General features: G+C 47.1%; 1 protein-coding gene across 2 annotated transcripts; it reads left to right on the top strand.

The window, feature by feature from the left end:
• The first annotated feature begins 1,199 nt into the window (after positions 1 to 1,199).
• On the top strand, positions 1,200 to 12,226 carry tecpr1b (tectonin beta-propeller repeat containing 1b). Of its 2 annotated transcripts, none has more exons than XM_084037103.1 (26): positions 1,200 to 1,354; positions 1,553 to 1,647; positions 2,642 to 2,874; positions 2,945 to 3,127; positions 3,229 to 3,351; positions 3,442 to 3,564; positions 4,113 to 4,287; positions 4,718 to 4,818; positions 4,912 to 5,013; positions 5,802 to 5,929; positions 6,022 to 6,602; positions 6,691 to 6,803; positions 6,893 to 7,048; positions 7,121 to 7,270; positions 7,362 to 7,519; positions 7,785 to 7,912; positions 9,432 to 9,525; positions 9,625 to 9,721; positions 9,810 to 9,889; positions 9,963 to 10,019; positions 10,101 to 10,275; positions 10,366 to 10,501; positions 10,617 to 10,709; positions 10,782 to 10,888; positions 10,966 to 11,085; positions 11,193 to 12,226. In XM_084037103.1, the coding sequence occupies exons 3-26, from the start codon at positions 2,650 to 2,652 to the stop codon at positions 11,331 to 11,333; spliced, it is 3,546 nt and encodes a 1,181-aa protein (XP_083893229.1). In that variant the 5' UTR covers positions 1,200 to 1,354; positions 1,553 to 1,647; positions 2,642 to 2,649; the 3' UTR covers positions 11,334 to 12,226. The 2 variants fall into 2 exon arrangements, with proteins under 2 accessions (XP_083893229.1, XP_083893228.1); XM_084037102.1 differs by having other exon boundaries at positions 6,019 to 6,602.
• The last annotated feature ends 741 nt before the right edge of the window (positions 12,227 to 12,967 follow it).

Below are 12,967 nucleotides of genomic sequence, written 5' to 3'. Positions count from 1 at the left end.
GGCCTACTTTAGTACAAGTATCATCAGCTACATTTACTTAAAGTATGTGTGTGTATAAATAAATAAATATATTATTTTGTTAATATTATTGCTGCATTCATGTTGCATTTTCCTGCTGTTGTGCTCATTTGAACTACTGTTTATCTATTTTTTTTTTTTAAAGTCAGCCCTTTCCAGCTTTGTCACGGTGCATTTTCCAGCTGATCAAATAGTTAAAAAAAAGAAAAGAAAAAGTTTAATAGGTTTCTCAACACACAAAGGATCATTTCATTATTCAGTTTAGCATGGGGAAAAAAACCTTTAATTTAAATGTATCAAATTGGGAGATGTGAAATGAAAAAGCAGCTGTCAGACAAATGTAATGAAGTAAAAAGAGTAAAATGCCTTCCAGATGTAGTGGAGTCGAAGTAAAAAGTTGCATAAAATAGAAATATTTAAGTTAATTAAAAAAAAGTACCTACTTAAATAGGTCTACAGTAATTAAGTCAAATGTAATAAAGTAAAACGAGTAAAATGCCTCCCAGATGTAGTGGAGTTGAAGTAAAAAGTTGCATAAAATAGAAATATTTAAGTTTATTTAAAAAAAGTACCTACTTAAATAGGTCTACAGTAATTAAGTCAAATGTAATAAAGTAAAACGAGTAAAATGCCTCCCAGATGTAGTGGAGTTGAAGTAAAAAGTTGCATAAAATAGAAATATTTAAGTTTATTTAAAAAAAGTACCTACTTAAATAGGTCTACAGTAATTAAGTCAAATGTAATAAAGTAAAACGAGTAAAATGCCTCCCAGATGTAGTGGAGTCGAAGTAAAAAGTTGCATAAAATAGAATTATTATTAATTATTATTAAGTTAATTAAAAAAAAGTACCTACTTAAATAGGTCTACAGTAATTGAGTAAAATGTAATAAGTTACATCCAATTCCAAACATCCTGTTATAATAAGGAAAGTGGGCGTTTCTCATCTCGATCGAGCTGTTTGGTTTGTGATGAAATATCCCAAACCGTAGCCAAACATGTAAAGGCAACCTTGCGCTTCAATAATTAATTTGGCGCTAAATAAATAATTGAAATATGCGCGTCAATCAGCGGCCGTTGGAAAAACGAAAAAAAAAAGAAGAGAAAAAGGAGCTCACCGTGCTCCACCAATAGGAGGCAGAGATCCCGCCCTCGTGTGGAGTTTCAACCAATCAGATCGACGCTTCCTCCATTTCCTGTTGTGGTGTCGGGACTCGGACGGAACATTCCTCCGGTCCATGATGTGAATTATAACAAAACCCTCCAACACTGCCGGAATGTGCACGAGGGACTTTACTAGTCTTCTCCCAGAGTGTCGCTCGTGACGGAAGCGCGTGTGTAAGTATGTGTCACGTGTCTGAAAAGTGTCTGCGGGGTCGGCCGACCGCCGCCTGCAGCCCGGACGTGTAAACAGCTTATAGCCGACTTTGCGGCATACGAGTCCCACATCAGATATCTGTGTGTGTTTTTTTAACGCTGCATTTGTGTGACATTACACTGTTGTGTTAATAGTATTTATGCATGTTTGTGTCCTAGCATGGGCCTCGGAGGTGGCAGGTCTCGGCTGTTGCACCTGATGTCGCGTGTGTTGATATTCCCTTGACAACCGCGGATCGGATACCGATATTCAGGTAACGTCAGGCTGCTCTTTGAGCCCAGTGTTGGGTTAGGTTTATTAAAGGTACCTGCAGTCTCATAAATATATAAATGTGTACATGGCTGTATGTACTCTGTTTACAGCCACTAGTTCCGTTTTGTTTGAATTAGAGAATAAAGTTCAGGCGGCTGGTCTAGCTGAACATGTCATGTTGAACAACCCGGAGGAAGGCCTGTTTGATTGGGGTAGTCGAGCCACAGTGACTGTCAATACTGTGGAGGATTAGTATCAGTCGATCAAGCAAGTGTCAAGTTGGGGCAGCCAGAATACACGCCCGACTTCCGGTTAGAGATTTCAGATTAAAAGCCCACTGCCACGTTTAAGTAGCCACAAAAACAATGTTTTAAGTACATATCATAATTTATTTATTTATTTCGGGCATGTCAATTAAATCGTGATTTAATTAAATTTTGAGGGGGAAAATAATAAAAAATATATATTTTATATAAAAGTTAAAAAAAAAAAAAAAAAGTTAAAAAGTAAAAAAAAAAAAAAAAAAGAAGTCAGAATTCAAGACAGAAGTCAATATTTTGGGGTTTGAATATAAGTCAAATTAATTATGTGGCTGAGGCTCTGGAGGTAGAGAAGGTTGTTGCAAGGGTGGTGGTTTGAAACCCCAGCTTGAGGAGACAGTGGTTTGCCAGTATCTTTGCCTGGTAGCCTGCTGTCCCATCGGTGTGTGAGTGTGTGAACCAAGGGCAAAAATTGTAAAGTGCTTTGAAAGCACAGTATGAATGCGGTCCATTAAGCAATTATAAAAATAACCTCTATATTTCTGATGTTGGGACGTATTTCATCACAGTTCTCTTCTGGCTCCGATCCCCTTTGTAGGATCAAATGTAAATGTAGGATCCTGTACTCTTGGTCGTATCTCTTCAGGACGTCAATAAGACTGAAGTGCACAGAGTCATAAAATAAAATACCAGACAGCTCTGAAGGATAAGTGCTGTCTTGCTGCCTCCATTCAGGGGCCACCATGCCCATCACGCTGCTGTGGGCCGTGGACGTCTACGGCCGGGTGTACAGCCTTTCCACCGCTGGCCAGCGCTGGGAACGCGCCGATGACACGCTGCTGGAGCTGAAGCGTGTCACGGCGGGGAAGGGGCGGTGCTGGGGCATCGGCTGCGACCACCGCGTTTACCTCAACATGATGCCCAGTGAGACCCCCATCCGCTACCGGGAGGAGACCTATGAGAACCAGGTTGGGCCCCCGGCTGTGTATAGATACAACATAGACTCTGTGTGTTGTTAACACTAACATGTGTTTTCAGAGGTGGAACCCAGTGGACAGCTTCACAGACACGCTGCTGCCCACCGACCGCTGGCCGTGGAGCGACGTCACCGGCATGAACCCTCAACCGCTCCACAGCTTCGAGCTGCCGTCCCGCAGCTGGGAGTGGGAGGGGGACTGGTATGTGGATCAGAGCTGTGGAGGAGAACCCAGCCAGACTGGGGTCAGTAAACAACAGCCTCCATGCTTTCTTTCTTGCTTGCTGGTTTTTTTTTTTCTTCTCATTTTGATGAATGAAATATACAATGTCTCGTCTCCCCTCAGGGCTGGGAGTATGCAGTCGATTTCCCGGCCAACTTCTCCCCGGACAAGAAGTGGAACTCTTGTGTTCGTCGCAGGCGGTGGATCCGCTACCGGCGATACACAGCACCTGGCACCTGGGCGAAGGTTTGGACACTCTCTCCGGATACACTATATCTGTAAGAGCTGAGCACAGGCTCGACTGAAGATTCAAGCAAAGCCACTGTCTTTGTGCAGATCCCTCTGGACCATCCCATGAAGCCCCCACTGCCTCTCTGTGACATAAGCTGCGGTGGATGGGAGATGAGTGACCAGTCTGGAAGATATCCCTACTTCTGGGGCGTGTCCCAACAAGGGGAGGTCAGTCTCCTGCACCAACATGTGGAGTACACCTAGCTTTCCCCCCATTTTATTTTTTCAACTTAAAGTGAAGGATTTCATCCTCCAATCACAGCTATTCCAGTCAGTATCCGTGCATCTCCATTTAACCAATTATCTTATGATTGCTAACGTTCCTGAAAGCACTGATTGTGGCCCTTTTGCTCACAGTAGTGTGTATTTTCCCTCTGGACTGTTTATACAGCCTAATATGAGATAAATTGCTGCAAATTTAATTTAGATCTCAGTCAGATTATTGTAGCAACAGGCTGCTGTGAGTCCGGTTCAACTGTAATTTTTGTCCACAAGAGGGCAGCATGACTTCATATAGTTTACAGACCTCTTGAGTTAATTACATCCTGTGTAAATACAGTAACATTAAAGTATGATAAACACAGATAATATGGCTTGATGCTCAATTAAATGATCTATAAATTGTTAATGCATAATTTTATATATGCATAATATCTTTTATTATGTATATATTACACTAGCCAGTCTAGAGTTGTGACTCCATCTTTACCCTGCAGGTGTGGTTCAGGGAGGGCATCCACCCCCGGGTCCCAGAGGGCTCCAGCTGGGAGGAAGTCGAAGTGCCCAAGGAGGTGGCCCAGCTGTCTGCTGGCCCCGGAGACCTGCTGTGGGCTCTGCTGTGGGATGGGAACCTGCTGGTCCGGACTGGCCTCAGCCTGGACAGCCCGACTGGTCAGCATCTCATTGTAGTTCACATTTAACATGCGACCAGTGGCGGTTCTAGACAAATTTTACTGGGGGGGCCAAGGTGGGGCCAATGTTTGATCAGAGGGGCACATTAAAAAATGGAAAGTGCCGTTCTCACTCTCATCTCGCATCCGGCAAGGCAGTGTTTGGGTGCGTCGCTCTAATTATTCCGTGTAGAGCGCTGAGTCACATTAGTTCCGCTTTTGGCGCTAGCGCATAAAATCGTAATAACTTGATCAATTTATTTCATTTTCATTTTATCATTCAGTCAGCTTATTCAGTCAGCTCTGGGGGGGCCACAGGGGGGGCCTGGGACATTTTTACAGGGGCACTGGCCCCTGTAGGCCCCCGTGTAGAACCGCCACTGCATGCGACCACTCGGTGAGTTCAACACGCAGCATTTTCCTTCCATCAGGCACATCGTGGGTGGAGGTGGAATCACCGGGGAAGGAGGTTGAAGCGCTACATGTGGCTGTCGGCATCAGCGTGGTCTGGGTGGTCACTAAAGACTACAAGGTGAATCCATGTAGGACTAATGACACACGTGTAAGATGTGACTAGCTGCTGTTGGTTGTCGTGGTAACGCCGTTTACGTGCATGTGTTTCAAGGTGTGGTTCAGGCGTGGCGTGAATTCCCACAACCCCTGTGGGTCCGGCTGGATCAGCGTCGGAGGGGAGATGATGATGGTGGACGTAGGACTCAACGACCAGGTTCTAAGACTCTTACGTTGATCATGTTGGACCAGAGCCCAGGCCTTATCACGATGTATGGAGTTTAAAGTGTAACTCAAAAGACAACGGCAATGTCGATACGATGAAATTGTGTGTAATTTAACGTTCCAGCCCTCTTGCTTCCTTTAAACCTCACCGCAGCTCGTTTCCACTGCACTCTCTCTGCCTCCCCTCTGACCGATTCACTCCACCCTCAACTCTGGATCTGGTTTCAGGACGAGCCAGATCAGGGCCGGGGGTCGGGGCAGAAAGGCTTTCTGCTCTGTACCTCACTGCTGAGGACTTTGCTAGCACTGCAAACCCACATCTCACACCCCCCCCAACCCCCGTCCCCCCTCTTCTACCTCTGGCCTCAGTGCCTGCCCCGCGGTTGCCCTGTAACACGAGTACAGCCAGCCGTCCCCAGCCAATGCCCCAGCAGTAGCACCTCAGGGCCTTTATATATATCCCCGCGCTGTATTCCTACTGGCCTGACATATGGGAGACTCTCTAATTAGAAGCTGGCCAAGCCGGCGTCTTCATATCCCATATTTCATATTTCAGGGCTGGATATGGATAATTATGGATATAGCTTATGTTCCAGCATACAGCCTTATAAAGTAACAGTTGCTTGTGACCTACTAGCGTCACTGATACACCTTTTGAAGTGTGATTCAACGTTTTACTGTTTTATTTTACAGGATTCGGCCACATTTATCTTTTTATGTTGTTGCTTGGTGTGTGTGTGGGCCTGTCATTGTTGTGTTTCTACTCTCTCTTTGGGTCAGGTGTGGGCGGTGGGTGAAGACCGCGGCCTGTATTTCAGGATGGGCGTGACGGCGTCTGAACCAAGCGGGAGCGGCTGGATTCCTGTTTCTGCCCAATGGGGCAACAGTAAACATGTCCTCCCCCCCAGGTTTGTGTGAATGAATAATCAAGTTGAATCTTCTTGAATCCTGCAGTGAAACTGATTATTATTTCCCCGCTCCATATTATTTTACTCAGCAGGAAGGAGTGTGAGTTTGGCGGCCAGCTGACCGAGGCCTCACGAGGCTCGGTCCTGAGCTGCACGGATTCGGACTCGGAGTTAGGTCCTCCTGATCCACAAAACGGCACTACGGACGTCCCAGTCCTGGAGGCCGCATCCCCCGCCGTAGTCTCTTTAGGGGGAGCCGACACACCAACACCTCCAGAGGACGCTCCCTCAGCCCCCCAGCAGGATGCACCCAAACCCTTCATCCCCGCGAGCGACAGCTTCATTAACAGCCTGGTGTCGGACCGCGACAAAACCTCCGCGCCCCAGTCCTCCATCGCTGAAGCGCCGCTCGAAGAAGTGTTAGAGCCGTCCCCGGCTCCGGTCCTCCCGACCCCCGAGACCGGAGGACACGACGTCCCCTGGATTAATGTGGATCTGGAGGGAGCGGAAGCGGCTCGTTACGCGCAGGTGGCGGCGTCTTCGCTGGGCGCCCTGGGGACTCTGGAGACGTCTCAGGGCGTCGGAGAAGAGGACACGCCGGTGTGGACCTGGATCTCTGGTGGAGGCTGCGATGTGGACGCGAGTTCACAGATCAGCTGGCTTAGTCCCACAGGTATACGGGCAACCAGTATGCAGGGTTAGGGGGGTTTAAAGTGTTATTTTTATGTGTCGTCTCTGATCGTTCCAATCTTGCATGTCAGGTCCTCTCACCAGCTCCCTGTCACTGACTCCGGTCCAGTCGGCCGCCTGGAGTGAGCAGCAGCAGCAGGAACACCGACAGGAGATCAGCAAGAAACCTCTGGAGAGAAGCCACGTAAGTTTGACACTTCTCTTTGACTCTACCCTTCTGTCTCCGATCGATCACATCTCCTCTGTGTCCGTCCTCCCGCTTCCCCTCGCCAGTCGGTGTGGGTGCGTAAAGGTGCGTTGCGCTGGTGGAGAGACTGGAAGCCTGCGCGCTGGGTGGACGTCGGCGTCGCTCTGGAGCAGTCCACCAAGTCCGACGGCAGGAAGGACAGCATCTTCTTCGTCTACTACACGCAGTACGATGAGAAGAAGGTGGGTTTTCTGTCGTCGAGTCGTTGGTTCACTCACAGCCGGGCGCCATCTCATTTTCTTTCTCTGCCGCAGTACCTCCACGTGTTTATAAACGAAGTGACGGCGGTGGTTCCGGTGTTCAGGGACTGCCACTATGCCTTCGCCGTGTACACCGCCCAGAGGACCAAACACAGGTGGCCTCTGGTGCTGGCGGCGCAGACGGAGAAGGACATGAGCGACTGGGTAACCGTCACACAGAGCATGCAGCAAAGGCTTGAGGGAATATGTAGCTACACGTTGCTGATCACATCCCCCGTTGTTTCTGTGAGTTTAGCTGTGCTTGCTGTCTGACTGTTGCTGTGAGTGTCGAGGGATCACGGGTCCCCCGTCCAGACAGGCCCTGTGGTCCACTACCTCGAAGGGAGACGTCATGGTCCACGAGCCGTCCTTCTCCCTGGAGGCGTCTGCACACACACTGGCCTGTGACCTCATGTGAGACTTTCATCCGTGTTTTTATTCGCTCTTTCTGGTAGACCCGGTAACCTAGTGTTAGGGTTAGATGTAGCTCTCTCAATGAGTGCTACAGCAGGTAGGGTTTGTTTTTATGTCTATATTCTGCTACATGTCACTAACATGCTAACACTCTGCTCTGCTTGGTGAACGTGGGTGTTTTTATGTGTCGCTAACATGCCAAATCTCTTTGTGTGCAAACGACGACGTGGCTAACGCTGGGTGCTTCCGCCGTACGGTGCTGCAGGTTCTGGCGGCAGGTCCCGGGTCACCTGCGCTGCGTAGAGTCTAACAGTCTGGGGCTGGTGTGGGGCATCGGGTGGGACGGCACCGCCTGGGTCTACAGCGGGCGCTATGGGCAACAGCCCAACCCGGGTAAACTTACCCACAGGTTTTTGCACAAATAAATAGATGTCATCGACACACTCGGGCTCACAACAAAAATACAATTACTTTTCTGTTTGCTCCCATTTCACATGAGTTGAAATAAAATATTTTTTTTATATGCACTCAAAGCAGTTATTTCCTTCAAATGCTGTTCCCAAATCTGTTTAAACCCATGTTAGTGAGCACTTTGATGGCCGAAAAGCAAAAACTCCTATCTGGAGGATTTTCTGACGGATTTCACTTTGGATGAGGAGAACAAGGAAGGTTAACAATGCCTAGTCAGGATTGTTAACACATAATATAGTCCAAAAACAGTGTATTATGCATTGGGTATCCTTAACAAATAGCATTATGCAAGTTTTATTTTTAGTTTTCTCAAAAAACAAGTTTTTCCCGGAGGTTTCGGCCATCGACCTGCACCTTTGCCAGGATAATCCACCCCGTCTCACAGGTGTGGCACATCAAGATGCTGATTAAACGGCATCGTTATTTCACAGGTGTGCCTTGGGCTGGACACAGAAAAATATTACTACTCTTGTTTTGAAATAAAGACATCCATTAGGATTTCATATGATTAGGGCTGCAGAATTGCATTTTTGGGGGTCACAGATACCCTGAAGAATCACTATCTGGTGGGACCAGTCCTGTTCTATTAGCATGTCACAGCCATTCCAGTGAGCAGCCCTATGTGAAACAGCCTGCAGCATGAGGTGATGGTGGCTAATAAGTGACACTACAATGTGTCTCAAGAGCTCTTCAAGTATGTCTGTCAGCATGCCAGCATGCCAGCAGGCCAGGGTGTCGTGTGATCAAACTGCACATGTTGTTTGGAGTGGCCTTTTATAGTGGCCAGCCCACGGCACACCTGTGTACCGCTGACTCTGTCTAATCACCACGTTGATGGGCCACACCTGTTCACCAGGATTCTCATGGCAAAGCAGCAGTGTTCACTAACACAGATCTGTGAACATTTAAGGGGAATAAGCTTTTTGTGTGCATATAAAGTGTTTTATTTCAACTTGTGAAGAACGTGAGAAAAAAATAAAAGTGTTACATTCATATTTTTGTTCAGTGAATGTACCATTGATCCTTTAATTTACCCTTTTATCAGGCTTTTCCTCAGTGTGTCGTGTATTTATAACTACATCAAGATGATTAATTAATAAGTCCATCAACAGAAAATATCTACATTATAGAAAATATTTGCTGATAAAACTTAGAGCTCAGATCGTCTTGAAAGACATTATTTAATTTAAATTTATACGGCAATTGATTGTTCTATAATCGGTACAAAAATTTCTAATAAATGTTAATTAAAATAATTTAAACTTTACTTGCTAACACATAAGAGAGAATCCGTCTTCTTGCTTCCAGCTTCTTTTCTATTTGCTTAAGCGTCTGTTGCAGCCGTAAAGACATAAACACACACACACACACACACACACACACACACAAACACAAGTATTTGCCAGACTTAGACTTTTGTCCATGTTTGTGTTCGCTGCAGGAGGTGCAGCTCAGATGCACCAGCAGATGGATGTCAGGAACGTTCACGTCTATGAGAATCAAAGATGGAACCCTATGACAGGATATACAGACAAGTAGGAACATTTCATCTTCTATGGTTTTTAATAAAGTCTTTGACAGGACGGTCTACTCTACTCTGAAAACACTAACTTTTGGGTTTCTTTGGTCTCCAGAGGACTCCCTACAGACCGCCCTATGTGGAGTGATGAGAGTGGACTGAAGGAGTGCACCAAAGCAAATACACACCCGCCCTCCCCTCAGTGGTCCTGGGTAGGTGCCGTCAAAATGTCCTACTGCAAACTCATCCATTTCTTGTTTAAATACCGGCTGATTGTCCCCCGTCGGATCTGTGGTCCAGGTGTCGGAGTGGGCCGTGGACTACAACGTCCCTGGAGGGACGGACAAAGAAGGCTGGCAGTACGCTGCGGACTTCCCTACGTGCGTTGCTATTATTGCTCTGAATGTTGTGAACGTTGTTGTTCCGTTTGTCTGACTGATCTCCTTCCTACAGGACGTTTCACGGCCACAAAACCATGAAAGACTTCGTTAGACGCCGAAGATGGACCCGGTAATCAGACACGCTCGCTCACATTTCTCTGGTTTCTTCCTGTTTCTTTAGCATTCAAATAGTCACTTATTCTGCGTACAGGAAGTGTAAGATCACGTTGAGGGGTCAATGGCAGCAGGTCCCGCCCATCCGTCTGAGTGACCTCTCTCTGATGCCGTGCCTGGCTCAGAGCAGGATGGAGCAGGTCCCCGTCTGGGCCCTCAGTGACAAGGGGGACGTCCTGTGTCGTCTGGGAGTCAGCCCCCAAAACCTCGCGGTGAACATTTACAGTAACTTTTACATCTCAGGTGTTTGCATGCGTCTCTTCTCTGCCTTTTCTCTAACTCCAGTGTGTTTGATTTCACAGGGCAACTCCTGGCTCCACGTGGGCACAGACCAGCCCTTTAAGTCTATCTCCATCGGCGGGGCCAACCAGGTGTGGGCCATCGCCAAGGACGGAGCCGTGTTCTACAGAGGCTCCGTTTCCCCACAAAACCCTGCAGGTCTGTTGAAGATGGGGAACTGTGTGAGAAAGTCTGAATCAAACGGATCTGTAGAGCCCATGAGGGTTGTGATGTTTGAGCACCAGGCAGTAAACGCTTTCTCCTCCCTCTACAGGAGAATGCTGGTACCACATCCCGTCTCCCCCCAGGCAGACGCTCAGACAGCTGTCTGTGGGGAGGACCTCTGTCTTTGCTGTGGATGAAAACGGTGAGTAGCAGTCAACACTTTATTATTAGAATAAAAGACTCAAATCAACCAATGTTTTAAATCTTCATATAGGTAACCTGTGGTACAGGCAGGGCCTCACCCCCAGCTACCCTCAGGGCTCCGCCTGGGAGCTCATCTCTAACAACGTCACCAAGGTTTCTGTGGGACCGCTGGACCAGGTCAGTGCCAATTAAACTCTATGTCTGATAAAAACCAGGCGTAGCTCGTGTTTGGCTCAGGGTGTTGTTCCCTCCAGGTGTGGATCATAGCAGATGGAGTCCCAGGCTTCCCTGCTGAGACTCCTGGAGCGGTCTGCCACAGGCTGGGGCTGGGCCCCATGCAACCCAAGGGCCAGTCCTGGGACTACGGCATCGGGGTGAGTCCGGAGTTTCCAGTGTGTAATGGCCTTGTTAGCGCCCTCTAGTGCACAAGTTAGGTAACGTGCAAGGGAGTCCTGTTTTCATTGCTGTGTTTGGTTTCCAGGGAGGATGGGAGCACATCAGTGTGAGGGGGAACTCTGCAGAGGCTCCCCGCGCCCCCCACCCTCCTCCCGTTGGACCCCCACGGAGCCCGCTGCCCCCACGGCCTCCGACACAAGTGAATGGGACCGCTGTGGGTGTGTAGCATCAACTCCTCCTCCTCCTCCTCTTCCTCTTCTGCCCCAGCCCTGTTTGTGCCTGGATCCACGTTGTCCCCTCAGACCCCCCTCCCCCCCGGGCCTGTATCCCTTCATGTAAAGGGAATGCACAATCCTACCACTGATCGATGGATGAATGTTACTTCCTGGCTTGTTTCCCAGACAGAAATCATGCCGGTATGCGGTGAAGGAGAAAAAAACAAAACAGAAAAGGGAGCACAAGAGCATAATAATGGATCTTGGTGTCTTACGGGAGGAAAATGTAAAAGTGAGTGCATGTGTTTGCTCTTACTAGGCTGTGGCTACTGGGTGTTTTGGGATCTAGCAATAGCTTTTATTCTTCTATACAGTATCCTGTGAAAACCTAAGAGGGTGGGACTTTGATAAAGGGCTAAGGCTTTGGGAACTAAAGCAACTTTAACAACACAACCCCACTGTAGCCTAAACTGTCTTGTTTTCTAGAGTTATGTTTTGTTTTTTTGCCTGTTCTACTTTTGCATGTGCTTTCAATTGTATTTATTTATTATGCGTTTGTTGGATTTTGTTTCTTCATACCTTTTGATCTATTATGTTTGCTATGGAGTGTTTTTTTTTCTCGCCCATATTGCTATAACAAGCCTTCCAAATAATTAAGGACCGGAAATCTTCATACTTCAGGAAAGTAAAATGCTCTAAATGACAAGCAGAGAAACATTTGGGAAACTCCGTCTACATTACCTGTCCATCCTCCTGCAATAAGGAACCCTTCTTCCCGTCGGTGTTGCATCCATAACTGCTACGGCCGTGACGGTTGAACTTGTGCAGCGGGTCTGAATGTCGCCACACATTGACATTCATCATTCAAGGGCATTGAAATGTGAAATAAAAGTCTATCAACGTATTGATTTGTGTTCCAGCGTCATTTCGGCCGGTCTGGAAAACAATCTGATTGCAGTTTGTGAGCAGACGGTTACTCACCTGACTTGAAGTTTTTATTTCAATACATGGACTCCACGGTTGATGGTTTCATTATGAAAACCGTCGTTCTAGTACGCATCACAGGTCTCCGGCCGTAACAAAGCGAGGAAGTTGCGGTTATGTAGTATGCGTCGTAACCGCTCGGCGAGTGAAAAGGCCTATTCCTCACCTTTGGGACACATATCTGGCAAATACACAACCATTCATTACACCTGATGAAGTACCGGTCACTGAAGAGGGCCGACTTGGAAGGTTTTATTTTAATAAATGGACTGCAAGGTTGACAGTTTCATTAAGAAAATAGGAGCAATAACATTCAACAAAAGGTCTCCGGCCAGAATCGGAGAGTGGTTATGGAGTACGCATCCTAACCATAAAACAGGCCGATTCCTTTGGGACACATCTGGGGGAAATATACAACCGCTGGTTACACCTGAGCCAGTTCCCTTCACTACGAGCCAGGTCGTTGCATTCAGAGAATTTAGTTACAATATATAAAAACAATCTACGGGATTAATAAAGGTTTGTGTAAGAGCCAGAGAGTCAAATATGATACAAAGCCCCTCATTTAGAAGTTCATTTGCATTTATTTTCATATTAAACAACGCAATTATAAACATTTCATTCAATTACACTAAGCATGATAAATATGAAGTAAAAATAT

The sequence above is a fragment of the Eutrigla gurnardus genome (assembly GCF_963514095.1).
Source record: "Eutrigla gurnardus genome assembly, chromosome: 20".
In the NCBI taxonomy this organism is placed as follows: domain Eukaryota; kingdom Metazoa; phylum Chordata; class Actinopteri; order Perciformes; family Triglidae; genus Eutrigla; species Eutrigla gurnardus.
Note: the sequence above shows the minus strand (reverse complement) of the source record. Positions and strands in the feature narration are given on the sequence as shown.